At 47.2% G+C, this 18079-nt stretch overlaps 2 protein-coding genes across 2 annotated transcripts; both read right to left on the bottom strand.

Moving 5' to 3' along the window:
* Window positions 1-8328: 8328 nt before the first annotated feature.
* Window positions 8329-10228, bottom strand: LOC144141655 (zinc finger MYM-type protein 1-like). The gene has a single exon (XM_077673192.1). The coding sequence runs from the start codon at window positions 10191-10193 to the stop codon at window positions 9207-9209; it is 987 nt and encodes a 328-aa protein (XP_077529318.1). The 5' UTR covers window positions 10194-10228; the 3' UTR covers window positions 8329-9206.
* LOC144143078 (zinc finger MYM-type protein 1-like) lies at window positions 10198-17786 on the bottom strand. Its single transcript, XM_077674895.1, has 6 exons — window positions 14542-17786; window positions 11992-12083; window positions 11824-11886; window positions 11630-11740; window positions 10272-11470; window positions 10198-10203 (listed from the first exon to the last, which is right to left on the bottom strand). The coding sequence occupies exons 2-6, from the start codon at window positions 12071-12073 to the stop codon at window positions 10198-10200; spliced, it is 1461 nt and encodes a 486-aa protein (XP_077531021.1). The 5' UTR covers window positions 12074-12083; window positions 14542-17786.
* Between the last annotated feature and the right edge of the window lie 293 nt (window positions 17787-18079).

Below are 18079 nucleotides of genomic sequence, written 5' to 3'. Positions count from 1 at the left end.
CCGCGGCGACGGCCCGGCAATTGAAAAAACAAAAAAATACCGAGCGCTCGTGTGTGCGTGCCTCGCGGCGACCGCCGAGCGTCTCCACCGCTCATTTGTCAAGCTTCCACAGATACGAGTTTCGCCTGTGAAATCGCAGCTGCGGCGCCGCTCTTGTGTTCTTGTGGCAAAACGATCGATTTCCCTGTTTTCACTGCTTCAACAAATTGCCAAATGCTAAGCGGCTTTCACAGTTGAAGTTCAACGGTTTCTAATTTTCGGGGATTTCCACAGCAACAAGAGTAGATGGTCTTGCGCACGAGCGGCGCCGCAGCTGCGAATGCGCCGACGAAATTCGCACCATGTGCGATGGGCATTAGGGACAGTGGCCGCGGCGACGGCCCGGCAATTGAAAAAACCAAGAAAATACCGAGATCTCGTGTGTGCGTGCCTCGCGGCGACCGCCGAGCGTCTCCACCGCCCATTTGTCAAGCTTGCACAGATACGAGTTTCGCCTGCGAAATCGCAGCTGCGGCGCCGCTCTTGTGTTCTTGTGGCAAAACGATCGATTTCCCTGTTTTCACTGCTTCAACAAATTGCCAAATGCCAAGCGGCTTTCACAGTTGAAGTTCAACGGTTTCTAATTTTCGGGGATTTCCACAGCAACAAGAGTAGATGGTCTTGCGCACGAGCGGCGCCGCAGCTGCGAATGCGCCGACGAAATTCGCACCATGTGCGATGGGCATTAGGGACAGTGGCCGCGGCGACGGCCCGGCAATTGAAAAAACCAAGAAAATACCGAGCGCTCGTGTGTGCGTGCCTCGCGGCGACCGCCGAGCGTCTCCACCGCTCATTTGTCAAGCTTCCACAGATACGAGTTTCGCCTGCGAAATCGCAGCTGCGGCGCCGCTCTTGTGTTCTTGTGGCAAAACGATCGATTTCCCTGTTTTCACTGCTTCAACAAATTGCCAAATGCCAAGCGGCTTTCACAGTTGAAGTTCAACGGTTTCTAAGTTTCGGGGATTTCCACAGCAACAAGAGTAGATGGTCTTGCGCACGAGCGGCGCCGCAGCTTCGAATGCGCCGACGAAATTCGCACCGTGTGCGATTGGCATTAGGGACAGTGGCCGCGGCGACGGCCCGGCAATTGAAAAAACAAAAAAAATACCGAGCGCTCGTGTGTGCGTGCCTCGCGGCGACCGTCGAGCGTCTCCGCCGCTCATTTGTCAAGCTTCCACAGATACGAGTTTCGCCTGCGAAATCGCAGCTGCGGCGCCGCTCTTGTGTTCTTGTGGCAAAACGATCGATTTCTCTGTTTTCACTGCTTCAACAAATTGCCAAATGCCAAGCGGCTTTCACAGTTGAAGTTCAACGGTTCCTAATTTTCGGGGATTTCCACAGCAACAAGAGTAGATGGTCTTGCGCACGAGCGGCGCCGCAGCTGCGAATGCGCCGACGAAATTCGCACCCTGTGCGATGGGCATTAGGGACAGTGGCCGCGGCGACGGCCCGGCAATTGAAAAAACCAAGAAAATACCGAGCGCTCGTGTGTGCGTGCCTCGCGGCGACCGCCGAGCGTCGCCACCGCCCATTTGTCAAGCTTCCACAGATACGAGTTTCGCCTGCGAAATCGCAGCTGCGGCGCCGCTCTTGTGTTCTTGTGGCAAAACGATCGATTTCCCTGTTTTCACTGCTTCAACAAATTGCCAAATGCCAAGCGGCTTTCACAGTTGAAGTTCAACGGTTTCTAATTTTCGGGGATTTGCACAGCAACAAGAGTAGATGGTCTTGCGCACGAGCGGCGCCGCAGCTGCGAATGCGCCGACGAAATTCGCACCCTGTGCGATGGGCATTAGGGACAGTGGCCGCGGCGACGGCCCGGCAATTGAAAAAACCAAGAAAATACAGAGCGCTCGTGTGTGCGTGCTTCGTGGCGACCGCCCAGCGTCCCCGGCGCACGTTTGTCAAGCGAAGCATACCCACTTAGGGAAATTGGCCAAGATTGGCAAAAAAAGAAACTCCAGCGTTCACCTTAATCGTGGCGACCGTTGCTCGGAATGAAAAATACACGTCATAGCGTACGCACTTCCAAGATAACGTCCAATGATTATCGTATCCAAGAAAATGAAGGAAGCTGACACTGATACAAGAACTGATGGAGAAAAGTCGTTGCGGCCACGAAGAAGAAGCAAATCGGCTGCAATTGTGGACTTAAGCCTTCGTGATGGCCGTTAGGGTTGCATAGAGCTTCGCTATCTTCAATTCTTACGCGTTATTGTGAGCTTCCTCCATTTTTTCTCATTAGACGCCGTAAAAACTTCCTGAGCGTGTATTCCTAACTAAAAAAAGCGGGCGATACCGGTTTAGCAATTATGTTTTGCCTCAAATATGCATTAGGTTTCCTTTGCGCTGATTATTGGGGGAATGTATGACTAACGCCACCTGGTTTTCTAATTTGAAGGGGTTCTGCCCACACAAACTTTATTAACGAATTGTTTCAACTTGTTGCGGAAAGGGTCAATTGAGAAACACACATGCAGACCGACAGGCGAAAAGTTTCGCGTTGGAGTAGGCCAAGAATGAGCATCGTCTTCAAAATACCACTCAAAAGAGTATAGCTATAACGCAGTTACGATTGCCGCAGAACATAGGGGTGTATATACCGGATGTATTCTGAATTTAGGTTGTAACCAGAAAAAAAGCAACGTCAAAATTTGGTCCCGGCCTTGGAGAAGTTCAGCATTCTACGCGCGTCCAACCTATTACATTTGGTATCTCCAAAGCAGGCGCGTTCGAGTGCGCACGCGACACCGATGCCGTCTGCATGATAAGGAAAGTTTTTGCGATAAAACGATGACGGGGGGACAGTTACGTGGAAAAGCATTTGGGCCAAGGCATTGAGTTCTGTATAGAGCTTGTGCTGTTTTCTCAGAAGAGAAGTACGTTGGGGTTGCGTGAGAGGCGTAATTCATTTTCGACCGTTTCGCGCGAACGAGCAATATAGAGTGAGCTGTACACGGTTGTTGATTCAGAGTACAGTCCAACCTTTCACGTGTCTACCCCTGAGAAGCTCATCCAGATCGTCTTTAGGCTGTCGGGCTATTTCACAACACTTCAGGCTCAATATCTAAATGCCAATGTAATGCAGTCCGTCTTAACCCTGGAATTCTTGTTATCGTGCCGTGGCTATCTGTTGATGAAACTTTAGATGCATGTTGTGTTGATGAACGGTTTAACGCTGATGGCTTAACAGACTTTAGCTTTATTCCGACAAACAGGAAGTACCGAAATGTGGGCTTAAGTCGAAACGCTTAGCGCTTTGGAAAAGAATACCTTTATTTATTTTTTTTTGGGGGGGGGGGGCAGGGTGCCAGCAGCTGCAGCGCCTGGCTTAATATCGTGAATCAAAACTAACTTTAGCTGTGACACTTTTCGGCCCTACACATAAATAACATGATTGTTTGGTCTAATTACCCTCACAAATTGTCCTAGCCAGCATTTCAAATCGGCGCTTGATTTCAGTCCAAACTTAAAAAGGCACTGACACAAAAATTTTGCATCTTGTTTTTTTTTGTTGCAATAAGTAGCTTGTGACCTACTTATCACCTGTAGAAACCTCATTTGCTTCAGCGTGCAACAGTTGTTTAATTAGACGCATTTTCAATGCGGGCAGTCGCAGGTTCGGTTTCAGCGGGTGCCGCGAAACGATGGATTTTCTGTGAACAAAGCTGACCACGTGACCGTCGGATGGATATCACAGAGCGAAGCTGCCGTAGCCTTGTCGAATCCGTGTCGCTGGCAGTTTCTGCCAATGCCCCCACGTACTGATCTCGTGAGCCGCTTAATTAAAAAGCGACCGTGGACGTGACGAAGGCGCTGCGAGTGCAAATGCTCGCGGCTAGAGAACGACGCGCGCTGGGAGCAGCCGGGCGGTCTGCCTACAGGTCCGCCTACAGATGTGTTCGGCTTAGCACTGCGGCTGATATTCGATTGCAGCTCTCGTAAGCGGTGCAGATGACAATTAAAGACGATAGTCTTTCTTGGGCTACTTAAACCGAGAAATTTTGGTCTGTCTGTATGTCTGTCTGTCTGTCTGTCCGTCTGTCTGTCTGTGACTCGATTAAGCCACCCGGCCAAAACAAAACAGGGCCTGCGCGATAGTCTTATATAGTCACAGCTAAATTTGCCCGTCTAAGTCCGGTGTAATGTTCATACTTGTCAATATTGCTGAAGGGCAACAAGACATTACGCAAATATAAGACAATAGATTATTACAGAAGTGATATTTGCACCGTCCCTTTATAAAAAATCATACATGTTTGATTTTTGCGAGATTAAATACTTCATCAACTGCAGAAAAAAAAATTAACTCCGCCGTCGCCTGCTGTCGCCCGCGCCAATAGCTTCTGGCGGCATTTTAAGAAATCAAGTGGCAATAGTTACGAAAGGTTCTACTAGACAGGTTCCATGTTCTGCTAGGAACGCACGTGGAGTAGGGAAACGCGGTACTATAAACATTGAAGTTTATTGTAATGTCGACAAAGACTATCGTCTTTTGTCGACATTTGCAACAAAAGGAGCAGATACACGGCCAATTTTTTTTTAATGCAACCCGCCATCGCATCATTAACTCTTTTCGCATATAAACTGCCGTGGTTGGGACTTGGTTGCAATTTTGTGCAGCTGTAAAAAGCTATCACTCGAGCTACCGGCGCCGGCCTGGGCCACTTCGCGGCCGTGGCCGCCACCTGCACAGCGACCGTGCGACTCGCTCAGTGGGCTTTTCGTGTCTCCGGTGCGTTTTCGCGTCCAATGTAAATCAAAATTATTAGAAACAGAGTGCCTGGAATCACTGTAGAACTTTGGTCGTGGCAAGCTGCCCGATGAACTGACGAATTCACGGCGCCTCCGCCTCCAACGATCGGGTCGTTCGTTCTCGAGAGCAGAAGCTCCGCCCTCCGGCCCTGGGATTCGAGCGGCGAGCCGGGCGAGCCGGCGAAAAGCGCCGGCAGTGCGGAAGCGGCTAACACAAACTCGTGACGTGTGTGGATGTTGTTTATTTACAAAATACCCATGGGATGTCGATTGCGCGTGGTCCTCTGCTGGCTGCTCGGTTGCGTTTCTCACACTTTAAAATTGATTTTAAATATATTCTAGGCTGCATTCGCCGCTGATATTTCGCAGATGATGTATATGTGTTCACATCAGTCTATTTCCGAAGTTATCTCGCCTTTAAAATTTTGTGTCAGTACCCCTTTAAGCAACCTGTGGAACATTCGTGTACACAGAACTGGTGCTCTTTTAGATAGGAAAAATAAACTTTGACTAGGTTTGAAAACAGGCCAACTAACAATCTCTTATTACAGGTAATGTTTAATGAGGAAATCTTGTGCGTTGCACCTCTTGATCCGTGATCACGGGCAAGTTTACAGAAGTTTTAAAATTGCGACAATGTGAGAGCAATTTCGTTTAAGCTGGTGGTGGGTAAGACGAGCGTGCGCAAAAAAATTTCACCGAGCGATGACATAATTGTGTGCGCCAGCACCGCAGCTTTATCAGCTTTGCCATCACTCTGACTTGCCCAACTCGGTGATGATGATGATGATTAGGGTCTCTCCTTTTATATAGGGTCGTCGGTTGTCAGCAACCGACTTGCCTGTTTATGACGCTTACTTGCCCAGGGGCCCTATTCTCGACTGCACAAATATCCGGCATTTCGCCCATGTTTTTTCGCGTAAGCACGACGTAAGCAATCAGGGACGTGCTGCACCTATAGCTATGACGACAAGCAGTGTAATTTGACGAGTCACTCATAAAGATCGCTACCAAGGTATCAAATGTAGTGCAAGAAAGATATAAAAACACTTGGCATGTACTATAAAAATTAAGACGGTAGCTGAGGCTGACAAGAAAAACACATTTCTGGAGGTCAAATTTGATGCCAACACCACAAGGCGATCGAGTAACGTTGATCCAAAAGCGAGCGAAAGGCGGATGTCGAGCTAAAGAACATCACACAATTTTTTTACCGTATCTATTTATTTCTTTCAATCGCTTTTATTAACATAGCTGGGCTCTCTGCTTCAATGCAAGCTTTGTTGCGTTATCACCTTCCCTGCCGCCACCGCCGCCACGCCATCGTCTGCTGCAATGTTACAAGCTTATGGCGTGATCACAGAAAAAGACGGCCGCGACCATCGCTTCTATGACACATAAGAGCAGCGAAGCGCTACGCCTGATAACCGCGGAGCGCACCGATGTCGCCGATTCACTCATTCGTCAAGCTCGACTGCAATCAGCGCTGTAATGAACTAAATAGTCACTTTTAATTGTTATTTTTCTCTTGAGTTCGATCATGTGACCCAAAAGCTTACTAGGACAAGTATGGACAAATGCCATGCATTGGGTTCTCTTTGTCATGGAGAGGCTTGTACTACCCTCTTATGTTGCGGTTACGCCAAACAAATAATTTTTATTTCATTGCCAAACATAAAAGCGAAATACTGCATGGTATTTGTATGTTCCATGATCGCTGACTTGGAAGCAGTTGAAACTATAATTTGTTTCGGTAGGAAACATGTTTTAAACAGCGCGCATGCGAAACTGCGCCTGCTGCAAATTGCCGCACATTTCGCGGCGCAGTAAGCCGGGGCAATAGTGTGCCCTAATTTGCTTGTATTTTGCTACAAAAACAGCCGCCATTTTCAAGCTGTACGTAACATTACGTCACTTTTACGCAGGCTGAAGTTGCCAATGCATGACGTAATCGTTCCCGCCAACTTTTTAAATTACGTCACGCCTTCTCAGCCAATCACACAGGGGGTGTGTATTACAAGCAGTATTGTTGTTGAATAGCAAAGAAAGGCTTACGTTGTCATGTCCGCTGCATTTATTCTGGTTTTTCATTGCCGGCCAAGAATTATGCGCCTTTAGTAACGAGAAATAAGGCAAACTTTAGAACTGGTGTCCGTAGACGACATGAAACGTCAAAATGATGACAGCACACACAACCGCTTTGTCAAACGGAAGCACGTGACCAAAATTGAAAGCCAATCAGAAAAGACTTCCGGCAAATTGCCTGAATTGCCGGCAATTTGTGCAGTCGAGAATAGGGCCCCAGCTAACATAATAGATTTGCTTCCTCTCTCTCATCTCCCCCTCTTGCCTGTTGAAACTAATCGCTCCAACCCTCTCCTTTTTTCTCCCCTCGCTGTTCTAAATTCTCATACGTATGATTACTCCGCCTGCGCACCCATCCCTTCCCTACTTTTCCTCCACCACCACTCCAGTCGCCTCTTCGTCACCCATATGGCCTTGAAGTTGAGGTTCCCCCTCGCCCCAAATCCCAAAGCCTCCCCCAGCGTCGTTTCCCCCTCACTCCGCAGTGGTCGTATCTCTGCGGAGCGGCTAGAGGGAGGAAAGACATCCTTGGGTCACGTGATCAAAACGTGACGTCACTTGGAGCTCCTAGGGACAACGATGAAATAGGCGCAGTGGGTTCCCGGGTGAACGCTTTGCGCAGTCAGTATCCAGTGTGTTGATTGCCACCTAAGTACGACCAAAGCAAGCTGCAGCTGCGTTAATATGCCGTGAATGTTAAAACAAGTGCGAGCTCCGTATCCGATGATGTGTACTTACGACATTTCAAGAGAGACTTGCAGCATGGGCTCTACGTAGCTCAGCCATACCGTCTCCAGCATTTGCTGTCACCGACACAAGAGCAGGAAAGAGGACATCTGTGCGCACATTTTCCCAGCAAGGTTAGTAACATCTTTACTTTATGTTTGTTGTAGTTTTTGTGTTTATACCACTGTACTGTGTAGTTAAAGCTGCGTGAATTCTTTTTGTTTGCGTGGCCGCCTCGGCCTCCTAGCTGCCACTCTCGTTCCCGATCGTATTATGATGTTAACACTTTTTGTGCTATCTTGAATTCAAAGTTAGCGCGCGCTGCATTCTTGGGCGAGGAACAGACAGTGGGAAAAGACAAACCAGTCGTTGGTGCGCAAACAACCAGTTTCGGGTTTCCAACGCATGGTTTGTCTTTTCCCACTGACCCTGTTTTTCGTTCAAGTGTGGAGCACATGCAAAATTCAAATTACGATGCTATGTCCCCACACACTCCGGCCCCAATTTCAAGCATTTCGTGGTTGTTCCTTTTGTGTAGGATCGCGTAACATTGCTCAAGGCTGATCGAGCTGGTGGCGTACTGTACTCAGCGCAGTCGGGGATGTCTGAGGTGGAGTGTCTCGAACGCAAGTACCAGTGACGCCGGAACTATATTTTCAGTGGGGGGGCTGAAGCAATTTTTTTATTTTTTTATGTACTTCGAAATTTTTACGCTATTAAAATCAGAGTTTCGCTAGAAAGAAAAAAAATCGACTTCTTTTCTATTAACCACGTGCAAAAATCTTTTTTTACCCACTGGTTATTCTTAACTTTAAATTGTGCTTATTATACGTTCATTGAATAAAAAATAAACGGGATGGGGAAGGGGGAAGAAAGAGAATGTGTTGCGAGTGGCCATCTTAGTCAAGATAGGCCGCGTACTATTAAGCAGAAAATAGAGTGAATTTTCAGTGACCACATATTTATTCGCATTTGACATATTATTTAAGCAACAGAATGTTTGGTACGTTTATACAATGGCGCAGAAAACAAGCGTAATACAAATACAAAAATTGCAATACCACAGTACAAACAGCCACGCTATAATACATACATACAATTGGAAATATTGCACACAAGCATCACACTTATCAGTCAGTGGTGTTATTGCTATAGGGGCTTAGGTGGAACCAAATGTTGCTGCTATCTCCAAAGTTCTTTGATGCCATCCTGTAAAGTTAGGTCTGTTTCTATTTGTATATTGACGCATATAAAAACATGACATAAAAATAATGGAAATGCAACAATACGAACAAGCACGCTATAATACATGTATGTATAGTCACGGACAAATGAAACGCGACCAGGATAATATAAACCAGAACACATAAATAGCGCGATTTCTCTCCATGCAAGTCACATTGATGTGTGGCCTAATAACAATAACAAAGATGGAAAATGTGGCTTCCAAAATATACCAACAGTGCGCCATTTTTGGACCTCCAAGAACAGCATTTTTCAATTTTGCGTGTTCTTGTTCATAATTTTGTGTTCGCACTTCATGTGACCATGACTGTACATGAATGTCAAAAATGCACAAAAGCAGCAGGCATTTCGGACAGCTAGACGGGACCAAAGGTTGCTACTCGCTCCGCTGTTCTGCTCACAAATTCTTTGATGATGTCCTCTAACCTGAGGGCCGCCGTTCTTTCCTTATGAATGTTCAAAATCAGAAGATGCGACAACCTCTTCTGGGTCATTCGGTTGCGCAAATAAGTTTTTACTCGGCGCAGAGCACTAAAAGAGCGCTCCCCAGAAGCGACCGATGCAGGTATGGACAGCAAAAGCTGAACATACCGCACGACCTGGTCCATTAGCTCGCGAATGTTTTCCGGTTTGCTTTGCAGCATCTTCAAAATGCCCAGGGATGTGGTGGAATCGGCATCGTGTAGAAGAGTTGGTAGAAGCAGAAACTGCGCCGAGAGTCTGCACAGGTCAAAATCTACTGCATGCACTCCCAAAGACGCCTTTAGCCCATCAGCTGTGAACTGAGTTCCCCTTGCAGCGCTGGCTAAAATGCCTTCCAGTTTTACGAGCTGTAACATGCCCGGCTGCTCAAAACGCCGTTGCGTTTTATTCATAATCCGATCGGCAGCAGCGAAATACTCCTTGCGCAGTGCTGCTTTAACGTCGAGTGTAACTGGCTGAACAGGCCTGTCAGTCGCCTCGTACCGCCTAGGCGGTTTTGCCGGCCTGGACACTCGAGGCTCTTTCAGGCATAGGCGTGCTGCAGTTGTGCTCGTGTGCTGCCACAGCTCCTCAAACGCGGCATCAGAGCGCAGCCGAGAGATCGCCTCGCGGAGAGCCTCTGCAGCCTCTTTTGCACCCGCCGCTCGACATGTTGAGCTCTGGAAAGCCCTTGCCAATTCTTCACAAGGGCCGAAAAAAGCTATGGAAATGTTGATCCCTAACAACGTTTCAAATTTCTGCAAAAGGGTGTAGTAACCCCTGAAAATGGCCTTGCTGCCATCTGTCACTGAACCTGGTGTCTCCAAAAGCTCCTTGAGCGTCTCCTGTACCCTAGCGTAGTTGTCAAGAAACCTTTGCATGGACTTAACTCTAACGGTCCATCGCGCAGGGCAAAGCGGCAGTAAATAGTTTGGCCTGGAACCGTTCTCCAAATCTACTTCGCCCCCTGTAGAAACTACTATGTTGGCGTAAGCACTTTTGCGCTTTTTGGAGTCGCGGATTACGTTGGAAATATCTTTAACAGTGCTAAGAGCGTCTCCAATTATGTCGCAGCTCCTGCTAGCCTCCTGCAGTACAAGATCTAAACAGTGATTACTGCAGTGGACATACAAAGAACGCGGTTCGCAATCGCTAATTCTTTTTTGTACACCCGAAAAACGACCGGACATATTTGCCGCCCCATCAAAGCAGTGGCCACGGACGCAGTGAAAGTCTAGGCCCAGGCGCAAAAGCATGTCCTTGATGGCAGAGTATAGAGTTTCAGCTCTGCTGTCGGGCGCGTTGTACATGCCAATATACTCTTCCCGAAGCTCAAGGGTCTTGCTCTGCACCCACCGCACGCAAAAGGTGAACTGCTCGTCACCATTCACATCCGTTGTTCGATCAGCGATGATACCGTAGAACGGGCTGGATTTCACGTCCTCCACAATCTCTCGCTGTACGGTATGCGCCATAATTTCTATAAGCTCATTCTGCACGTCCCCGCTCACCCATTTGTCCCTCTTAGCCATCCACGTCTTAAGGACCGGGACATCCTCTGATCTCTCATGAAGCAAATCGAGAAAATTTCCATCCAGTTTACCTTGTCCTCTAAGAGCTTGCCCTGTGCGGCAGAGATAGCGCACAGAGCTAACTATGACGCGAAGTACTGCCCTGGCATCCTCCTGATGTTTGTTGCATTGCTGCGAAAGGAGACTCAAAACAGGAATGCCTCTCTGGTATGACAAGTTTAGGCTCACGGAGTCAACGTGAAATTGGCTCTTTTCGTGCGATTTGAACCTTTCGATAGCCTTTTTCCAGTTGTTAAAACCAGTCTTAACAAAAGCTCGCTCCACATTTCTAGTGTTGTCCCCTTTTTTCTTGAAATGTCGACGGCACTCTTGACAAAAGACTAAGTCGCTCTTGCTTTGGTAGGACAGCCAAGAAAATCGCTCAAACCAGCCACGTTGACATGATCTACCTCCTTGGTTTTTTGGGAACCTGTAGTTTTTTGCCGGAAGTGACGGATGGTCGTTCAGCGCTGACTCGTCCTCGCTTGAACTCTCTCTCGAATTCTTGAAGGCGAGCGATTGCAGATTGCTCATTTCGTCCGAGCTGGTTGCTTCTTCCGTCCGGCTAGCAGGCCGCGATGTTTGGGCTAGTACAAATGAAATAAAAGGCATTCATTGCTTCTTCTGTTCCTATTCGGTTTTTAAATCAAGTTTAGACTATTTTCCCTAGCCTATGTCTAACAAAAAAGTATTATTGGCATAACCGATAGGCATGACCTTAATTTGGATATACTGAAACTACTTACCCGCTGAGCAATCAGTCGACAGTGGTGACAGGTCCGGAGGACGGGCGCTGTCGTCAGGTAATGGTTGTGCAACAACGGCGTTCGTGTTGTCGGTACGGGATGGACCAATTTCTGCAAAATTCGCACCGTCCTTAACTGTCTCAAAATGCCACTTTTAAAATGCAAAAATGTATCAATGAAATGTCAATTATTACCATCATGGCCTGTGCCTTGCTCTGCGTGATGACACTGTAGGCCGGGTCTTTCAGAAGAAATATCTGATAGCGACAGAGAAAAGCGTAGAAGCAAAGAGAATTGTTGAACGGAGGCATTCACACAAACAGAACTCGTGATTATATACAAAAATCTGTGCATTATTATACCTTGACAATCTCTGCTTCCAAGGCATGCACGCTTTGGAGCTGGTAGAAAGAAACCACTGATCTTTCTTTGGGAGCCGGGCATTGCGTGAGGGCTGGGATCAAATAAAAGAGCCGTTAGTTGACGCTGCCCACACCTAACACACGTCGGCATGATCAATGCCCCAGTTCGTTTGGTTTTGTTGCACTAACAGTGCAACATGGATCGAGCTGAACAAAACTCAGCGTTGATAGACCTCTGTCCTGTTTCTTTTTCTGTTTTGAACAGTTTGTGACCAGTACGAAAGAAAATATAGAGGCCAAATATTTTATTGTATAGAAAAGCGGTGATCCGTAATCCGAGGGCTATATCAATTTGAATAATGGGAACTTAAATTGCATTTGTATTAGGAAATGTCGAGCAGCATGTGGCTGTTATAATATGAGAGCTAAGAAGTATTTTTAATTCGGTAATTCGGGTTCGGGATATTTTATGGCCTATTTAAAAAAATCTGAAAGACAGCCCAAAGGCCCCGAGACCCCCCAAGTGGTGGCTGTCATAGACGTCGACATAGAAACGTTATTTAATGTTTGCAAATAGAAACATTCGTAGCTTGACATTGCTCCCCTCTCCCCGCCCGATTACGAGGTCAGCAGCTACATAGTTGTAATACCACATGAGAAAACGTATTAAAAACATTAACATAAAAACACATATGTGAGAAAATCACGGGATGCTTCGGTGACAAACCAAACTGTTAAAGTTCTCCCACTCGGAGAAAAGAAAATGGCGTACAACAGTGAAATCACAAATAATTCAAGCAAAGCTATTCACATCAGAGAAAAACCAAAATTTGCATGCTACAAACACCTATACAACACTTGCATGGGAGATGTACAACTCGCAAACAATGGAAACGGAAAAAAATAAGAAAGGTGGTAAAGTTAAAAACAAACGCTACATTAGCGACAATGGCGCTCAAACACTACGCTATACATACAAATCAAGCCCATCTTTGAATGTAAGTCGATTTCCACTGCTCATCCAAAGTTTCGGGACAATGTTTTGCATCAAGTGGTCGTCATAATTTGTTCTAGTGGGACGGAGAGTCTAATAATCAGGTCGTCTCGTGTTGTAGGAATGCTCTTTAACGGTTAGGTTGGACATAGTACAAATAGAAAACGTTTCCCTTATTCTTTCAGCAACCCACGCCTTCCATAAACGGTAATTATAGTAATTGTTCGTGTTGACTAAACCAAACTATTTGAACAAAGATCTAGTTGGCTTGTCTGCTGCAACGTTGGGTATAAATCGAACAGCTTTATTTTGCACCTAGATATTGTAGGAATATTTGTAACCGTTGTTGGGCCCCAAACAAGAAAACAACAGTTTAAGTACGACAGGAACAGCCAATAATAAATGAGTAGCTTTGTATTCGTCCGCAATAGGTCACTATTTTTGTAAAGCAATCTCATTACTCTCGACAGTTTGTTGACAACTTGGTCAACGTGCAATTCCCAAAGCATGTGTTCCCAAACTACTCCTAAGATTTTTAAAGCTGGCTACAATCTCTACAGGACACGCATTTAAAACTAAATATTGGTTTTTATTGACATATTCACCTTTTGCACCAAAAATAACTGCCTTAGATTTTTCAGTGTTATTCTTGAACCCACTGCAACAAGCCCATACGGCTAATTTTTCAACGACCTCATTACCTCGTTGGAGTAATCTCTCGCTAGCCTCTTCTGCGATAAACAAACTCGTGTCGTCGGCGTAAATTACGAACTTCACTGACGGGTCTATCTGCACAATGTCATTAATATAAATATGAAATAAGAGCAGTCCTAGAATACTGCCCTGGGGAACACCAGAACATGTTTCCTGAATATCCGACTTGCAATTGTATTATTGTCACAAACTGGGAACGATGACTAAATTATAATGTAATAAGGCTGAAAGCCATACCTCGAATAGCATAGAATTCCAGTTCATGTGCAAGAAGATTACGATCAAGATTTACGATCAAAAGGAAACAGTCTTCTTTTTCTACATCAAGCGTAAATATCAAATCGTCAAAAGAAATAAAAACAAACATCAAGTAAAATTCATGACCTAGCTAAATAACGTTCGACTTTCTTACCGGGTACCAGCAATGCTCTTTAATGAGAACTTTATATCATAACTTCTTTTCGTTCTCCGTTCACGTCCATCAAGGTATTAGCGCGGATGCATCTTGCTTCTAAAAGCCTACAGTATCTCACCGATCTTTATGTAGTAAACTCGGTCTAAAAGTACTGCCAAAGCCGTTACATGCTGATTGGAGGAAGTAGAACATAAGATCAGAACAGGCTGTCGCGTCTCAAGAATTAAGGGCAACATGTGGATAAATTCATAAGAACGTCCTTTCCAACGCCTAAATGGAAAATGACGACTATTTTGCTCACAAACTGCGCCAACGGGCCTAGTGAATTTGTAGCGTAGCGTGTATAAGTGACTGATTGTCTATGTCCAAAAAAGGAAGACTAAACAGGCCTACCGAACTGATAATAATTGTAAAGGACGGTACATACCGTAGCGAGCGCAGTCTGCCGGTCCGGTAGTAGGGCCGGTCGCCGTCGTGCCTCCTGTGCGAAGGACTAGTGCAGCTTCGCACAAGCTGAACTTGCTTATTTAAACACCTTGTGACCCGCCGCAGGGCCTTTTAATCTGCCCATCGTTTCGTGGTTTCCAACGTCAGAAAGTCTCCGCAAACAATGCTGTCCCATCGGAAAAGTGACAGGTCCCCTCTCTGCTGCACCACCCTCAAAAGAGGGACACGCCTTGGGCGCACTGCAAGACTGCATACCCACAACAAACTTACGCTCAATGCCCTTGCCGGTTAGAAAAAAACGCAGGAAATAGGTGAGGAAGGGGGGGACACACTGCAGCACCTTACAGGATGTTCAACGCCGCCGCGGCATCGTTCGCGCTATTTTCGCGCTATTCTTTAAAGCTAAAGAACCTGGCCCACGTGCGAGCCCTTCCGCCGCCACAATACGCATGCCGCTGGATGCGTTGAGCTAAAGTGCCGCCATACGCGTTTTACATAGAAACACTCCGTTCCTCCCCATTTCAGAGAGCTAACACGCCGTGCACGAACGTGAGGACTGCACACCTATAATGTACACAGAACGCTCCTGCGGTTTCGACAAAGACGTGGAATAGAGGGGAGAAACGGGTGGCACAGAACAACTGTTGTTGGCGCTTCTGCACGGCGGCGCGGCATCGTTTGGCGGCTTATCTTGCCGCCAAACCACCACACATGCCGGTGGGTGCGTTAACCTAAGGTCTTCCACGTGGCTTTTACGATGACGCGCCGAATTCTCCGTACTTTCGAGAGCTATGGTCATCCATCGCAAGAATGGTCGTCTGTCTGCCGCCTCGGCTTCTGGTGCATGGTAACATTGTCCGCTCCGTCGCCCCTTCCGGTGCAACACAAATACGAAATCCTGCTCGCCGGTTTCTCTTCAGTTTCACCCATCAAAAGCTGGTGTACCTCGCTTGCCGCCGTCACTTACTGACAAGCATTACTGATAAGACAGAAAAAGCTCGGCGTCGCCTTTCAGCCTCGGTAGCACTCCTCAAGGATCAATAGCAGTCGTTTCTAGTTTGTCTCCTCCACTCACTCTCAAGCCTTGCTTCCCCCGCCACGGCGTGACGAGTCAATCCCCTTTTCCGACCAGACTGACTTGGAGCTGCGCGCCCCTCTGCCGCTTTCTCGCGCGGGGAGAATGACCCCACCAGGCAATTATCGTCTCTTTGCTGCCGCCTCCTGTGTCTGCGCTACCGTAACCTCGCCACTGGCAGTTAAAGTAAGACACCATTAGCTATTGTATTTCATGCGTTTCCCGCAACACGCCGATGGGGAACGGTGAGTGCTTCTTCGTGGAAAAATACAGAGAAAGAGCCCGGATGGATTTAAATGCCCGATTAAAACAGAAAAGCCGCCAGAAGAAGGGGTCAGTTCGCGACCCAAAGGTTCAAACGGCTCGTCTCGTCTCTCTGCTGCCGCCGCCTGTGTCTGCGCTACCGCAGCCTCGCCACTGGCAGGTAAAGTAAGACACAATTAGCCATTGTACTTCATGTTTTCCCTCGACACGCCGTTGGGGAACGGGAGGGCGCTTGTTCGTGGAAAAATACGGAGAAAGAGCGTGGATGGATTTGAATACCGGATTAAAACAGAAAAGCCGCCAGAAGAAGGGGTCAGTTCGCATAGTTATAACCCGACCCGAAGGTTCAATGCACTCGTCTCTTTGCTGCCGCCGCCTCCCTACAAGCAGGTAATGTAAAGCACCATTAGCAGTGGCGCAGCGCACCTACGGGGGGGGGGGGGTTCTTATCCACAAGAAGGGAGATCAGCCTCCTCTCGGTGGTGTGTTGGTTGTTTACCAAGGTAATAGTTAACCGCATAAGCGACAGCCTAGATTTCCAACAACCGAGGGAACAAGCCGGCTTTAGAAAAGGACGACAGATCACATCCATGTCATCAATGAAGCAATTGAAAAATCAGCGGAGTATAATAAACCCCTTCACATGGCATTCATAGACTATGAAAAAGCGTTCGATTCGCTAGACACCGCAGCAGTGCTGGAAGCATTAAAAGACCAGGGAATCGAGGAGACTTACATAAGACTCCTAGACGACATATATAAGGGGTGTACGGGCAGGAAAATCCTCCACACGAAAAGCGAAAAGTTTACGATCAGAAAGGGAGCACCAAAATTGTTCACAGCATGTCTGGAAAATATATTTAGGAAGCTTAACTGGGAAGAGGTGGGATTACGGGCAAACGGAGAATTCTTGAGCCATTTGAGGTTTGCGGACGACATAGTCTTGTTCAGTGAGACTGCAGAACACCTGTAAAAAATGCTTCAAGACCTAGTCAGAAAGCTGGGCCATCGGATTAAAGATAAACATGAATACGTCTAAAGTAATGCTAAATAAACATGCTGGAAGCACTCTCTTCCGCCTAGGTACCGAAATACTAGAAGAAGTAGAAGATTATATCCATCTTGGACAGGTTGTCAGTGCTGACCCTAACCACGAGAAAGAAATCTGGCCCAGATAGGAATGGGACGGGGTGCATTCGGCAAGCACCCCCAAATATTCAAAATTAAGCTACCTCTATCACTAAAAAGAATAGTATACAACCAATGCGTACTACCGGTGTTGACATATGGGGCGGAAACTTGGCGCCTTACTAAACAATTGGAAAGAAAACTTAGGTCGGCTCAACGAGCCATGGAACGAATAATGATAGGAGTAACACTTAGGGACAGGAAACGAAGCCTCCTGGATCAGGGAACACGCTCGAGTAGAAGATATCATAATTCAAAATAAGAAGAAATGGACTTGGGCAGGCCATGTAATGAGACGAAATGACAACCGGTGGACCACCAGGGTAACTGAGTGGCTACCGAGAGACGGGACCAGAAGGAGGGGAAGGCCGGTAACTCGATGGAGGGACGAAATACGAAAGTTCGGAAGCAAAGAATGGACTCGAACAGCGCAGGACAGGAGCGGATGGAAGTCAATGGGAGAAGCCTTCGTCCTGCAGTGGACTTAAATAGGCCGATGATGATGATGATGATGTTGTTGGTAGTGGTGGTGGTGGCAATTATTCCACGTCGCGATGCTGAGTCAGTACAATACCTATTGTAACCCCGCACAAGAAACGTCTGAGACTGCAGGCCTAGGGAGACGAGAAAACAGCTCCCGCTTTTTTTTACCTCAGCGCAAGTTGCAGCCACGCAGACCAGAGTCAGCGTGTCGGTTCGGTAATCCGTGGCTGCAGCTGTCACGTTTTGCGAGTATTATCAACGCAAAATTGGCTACTCTCACGTCAGTGATGGAGCCAAATTTATAGAAACTTGGAGACCGGAAGTTGCGCAAAAAAATGTCAATGAGGCAGGAAGTAGGGGGGGCCGAGCCCTGACATAAAAATGCTTGGGGGGGCTCTGGCCCCCCTTGCCCCCCCCGGTTCCGGCGTCCCTGGCAAGTACGCGTGTGTTTGATGTGTGTGATGCGTGTGTTTGACGCATCGGATCTTTAGGTGTTCGTGCAGTTAAG

The sequence above is a fragment of the Haemaphysalis longicornis genome, unplaced genomic scaffold, assembly GCF_048455015.1.
Source record: "Haemaphysalis longicornis isolate Haplotype H1 unplaced genomic scaffold, Haemaphysalis longicornis Haplotype H1 scaffold_6, whole genome shotgun sequence".
Taxonomy (NCBI): Eukaryota; Metazoa; Arthropoda; class Arachnida; order Ixodida; family Ixodidae; genus Haemaphysalis; species Haemaphysalis longicornis.
Note: the sequence above shows the minus strand (reverse complement) of the source record. Positions and strands in the feature narration are given on the sequence as shown.

Coding starts and splice junctions, on each gene's coding strand:
- LOC144141655 (XM_077673192.1), bottom strand. CDS start 10,193: ATGCAAAGGTTTCTTGACAACTACGCTAGGGTACAGGAGACGCTCAAG.
- LOC144143078 (XM_077674895.1), bottom strand. CDS start 12,073: ATGCCCGGCTCCCAAAGAAAGATCAGTGGTTTCTTTCTACCAGCTCCA. Junction 11,741..11,823: donor GCAAGGCACAGGCCATGATG/GTAATAATTGAC, acceptor CGAATTTTGCAG/AAATTGGTCCATCCCGTACC. Junction 11,471..11,629: donor GTCGACTGATTGCTCAGCGG/GTAAGTAGTTTC, acceptor CATTTGTACTAG/CCCAAACATCGCGGCCTGCT.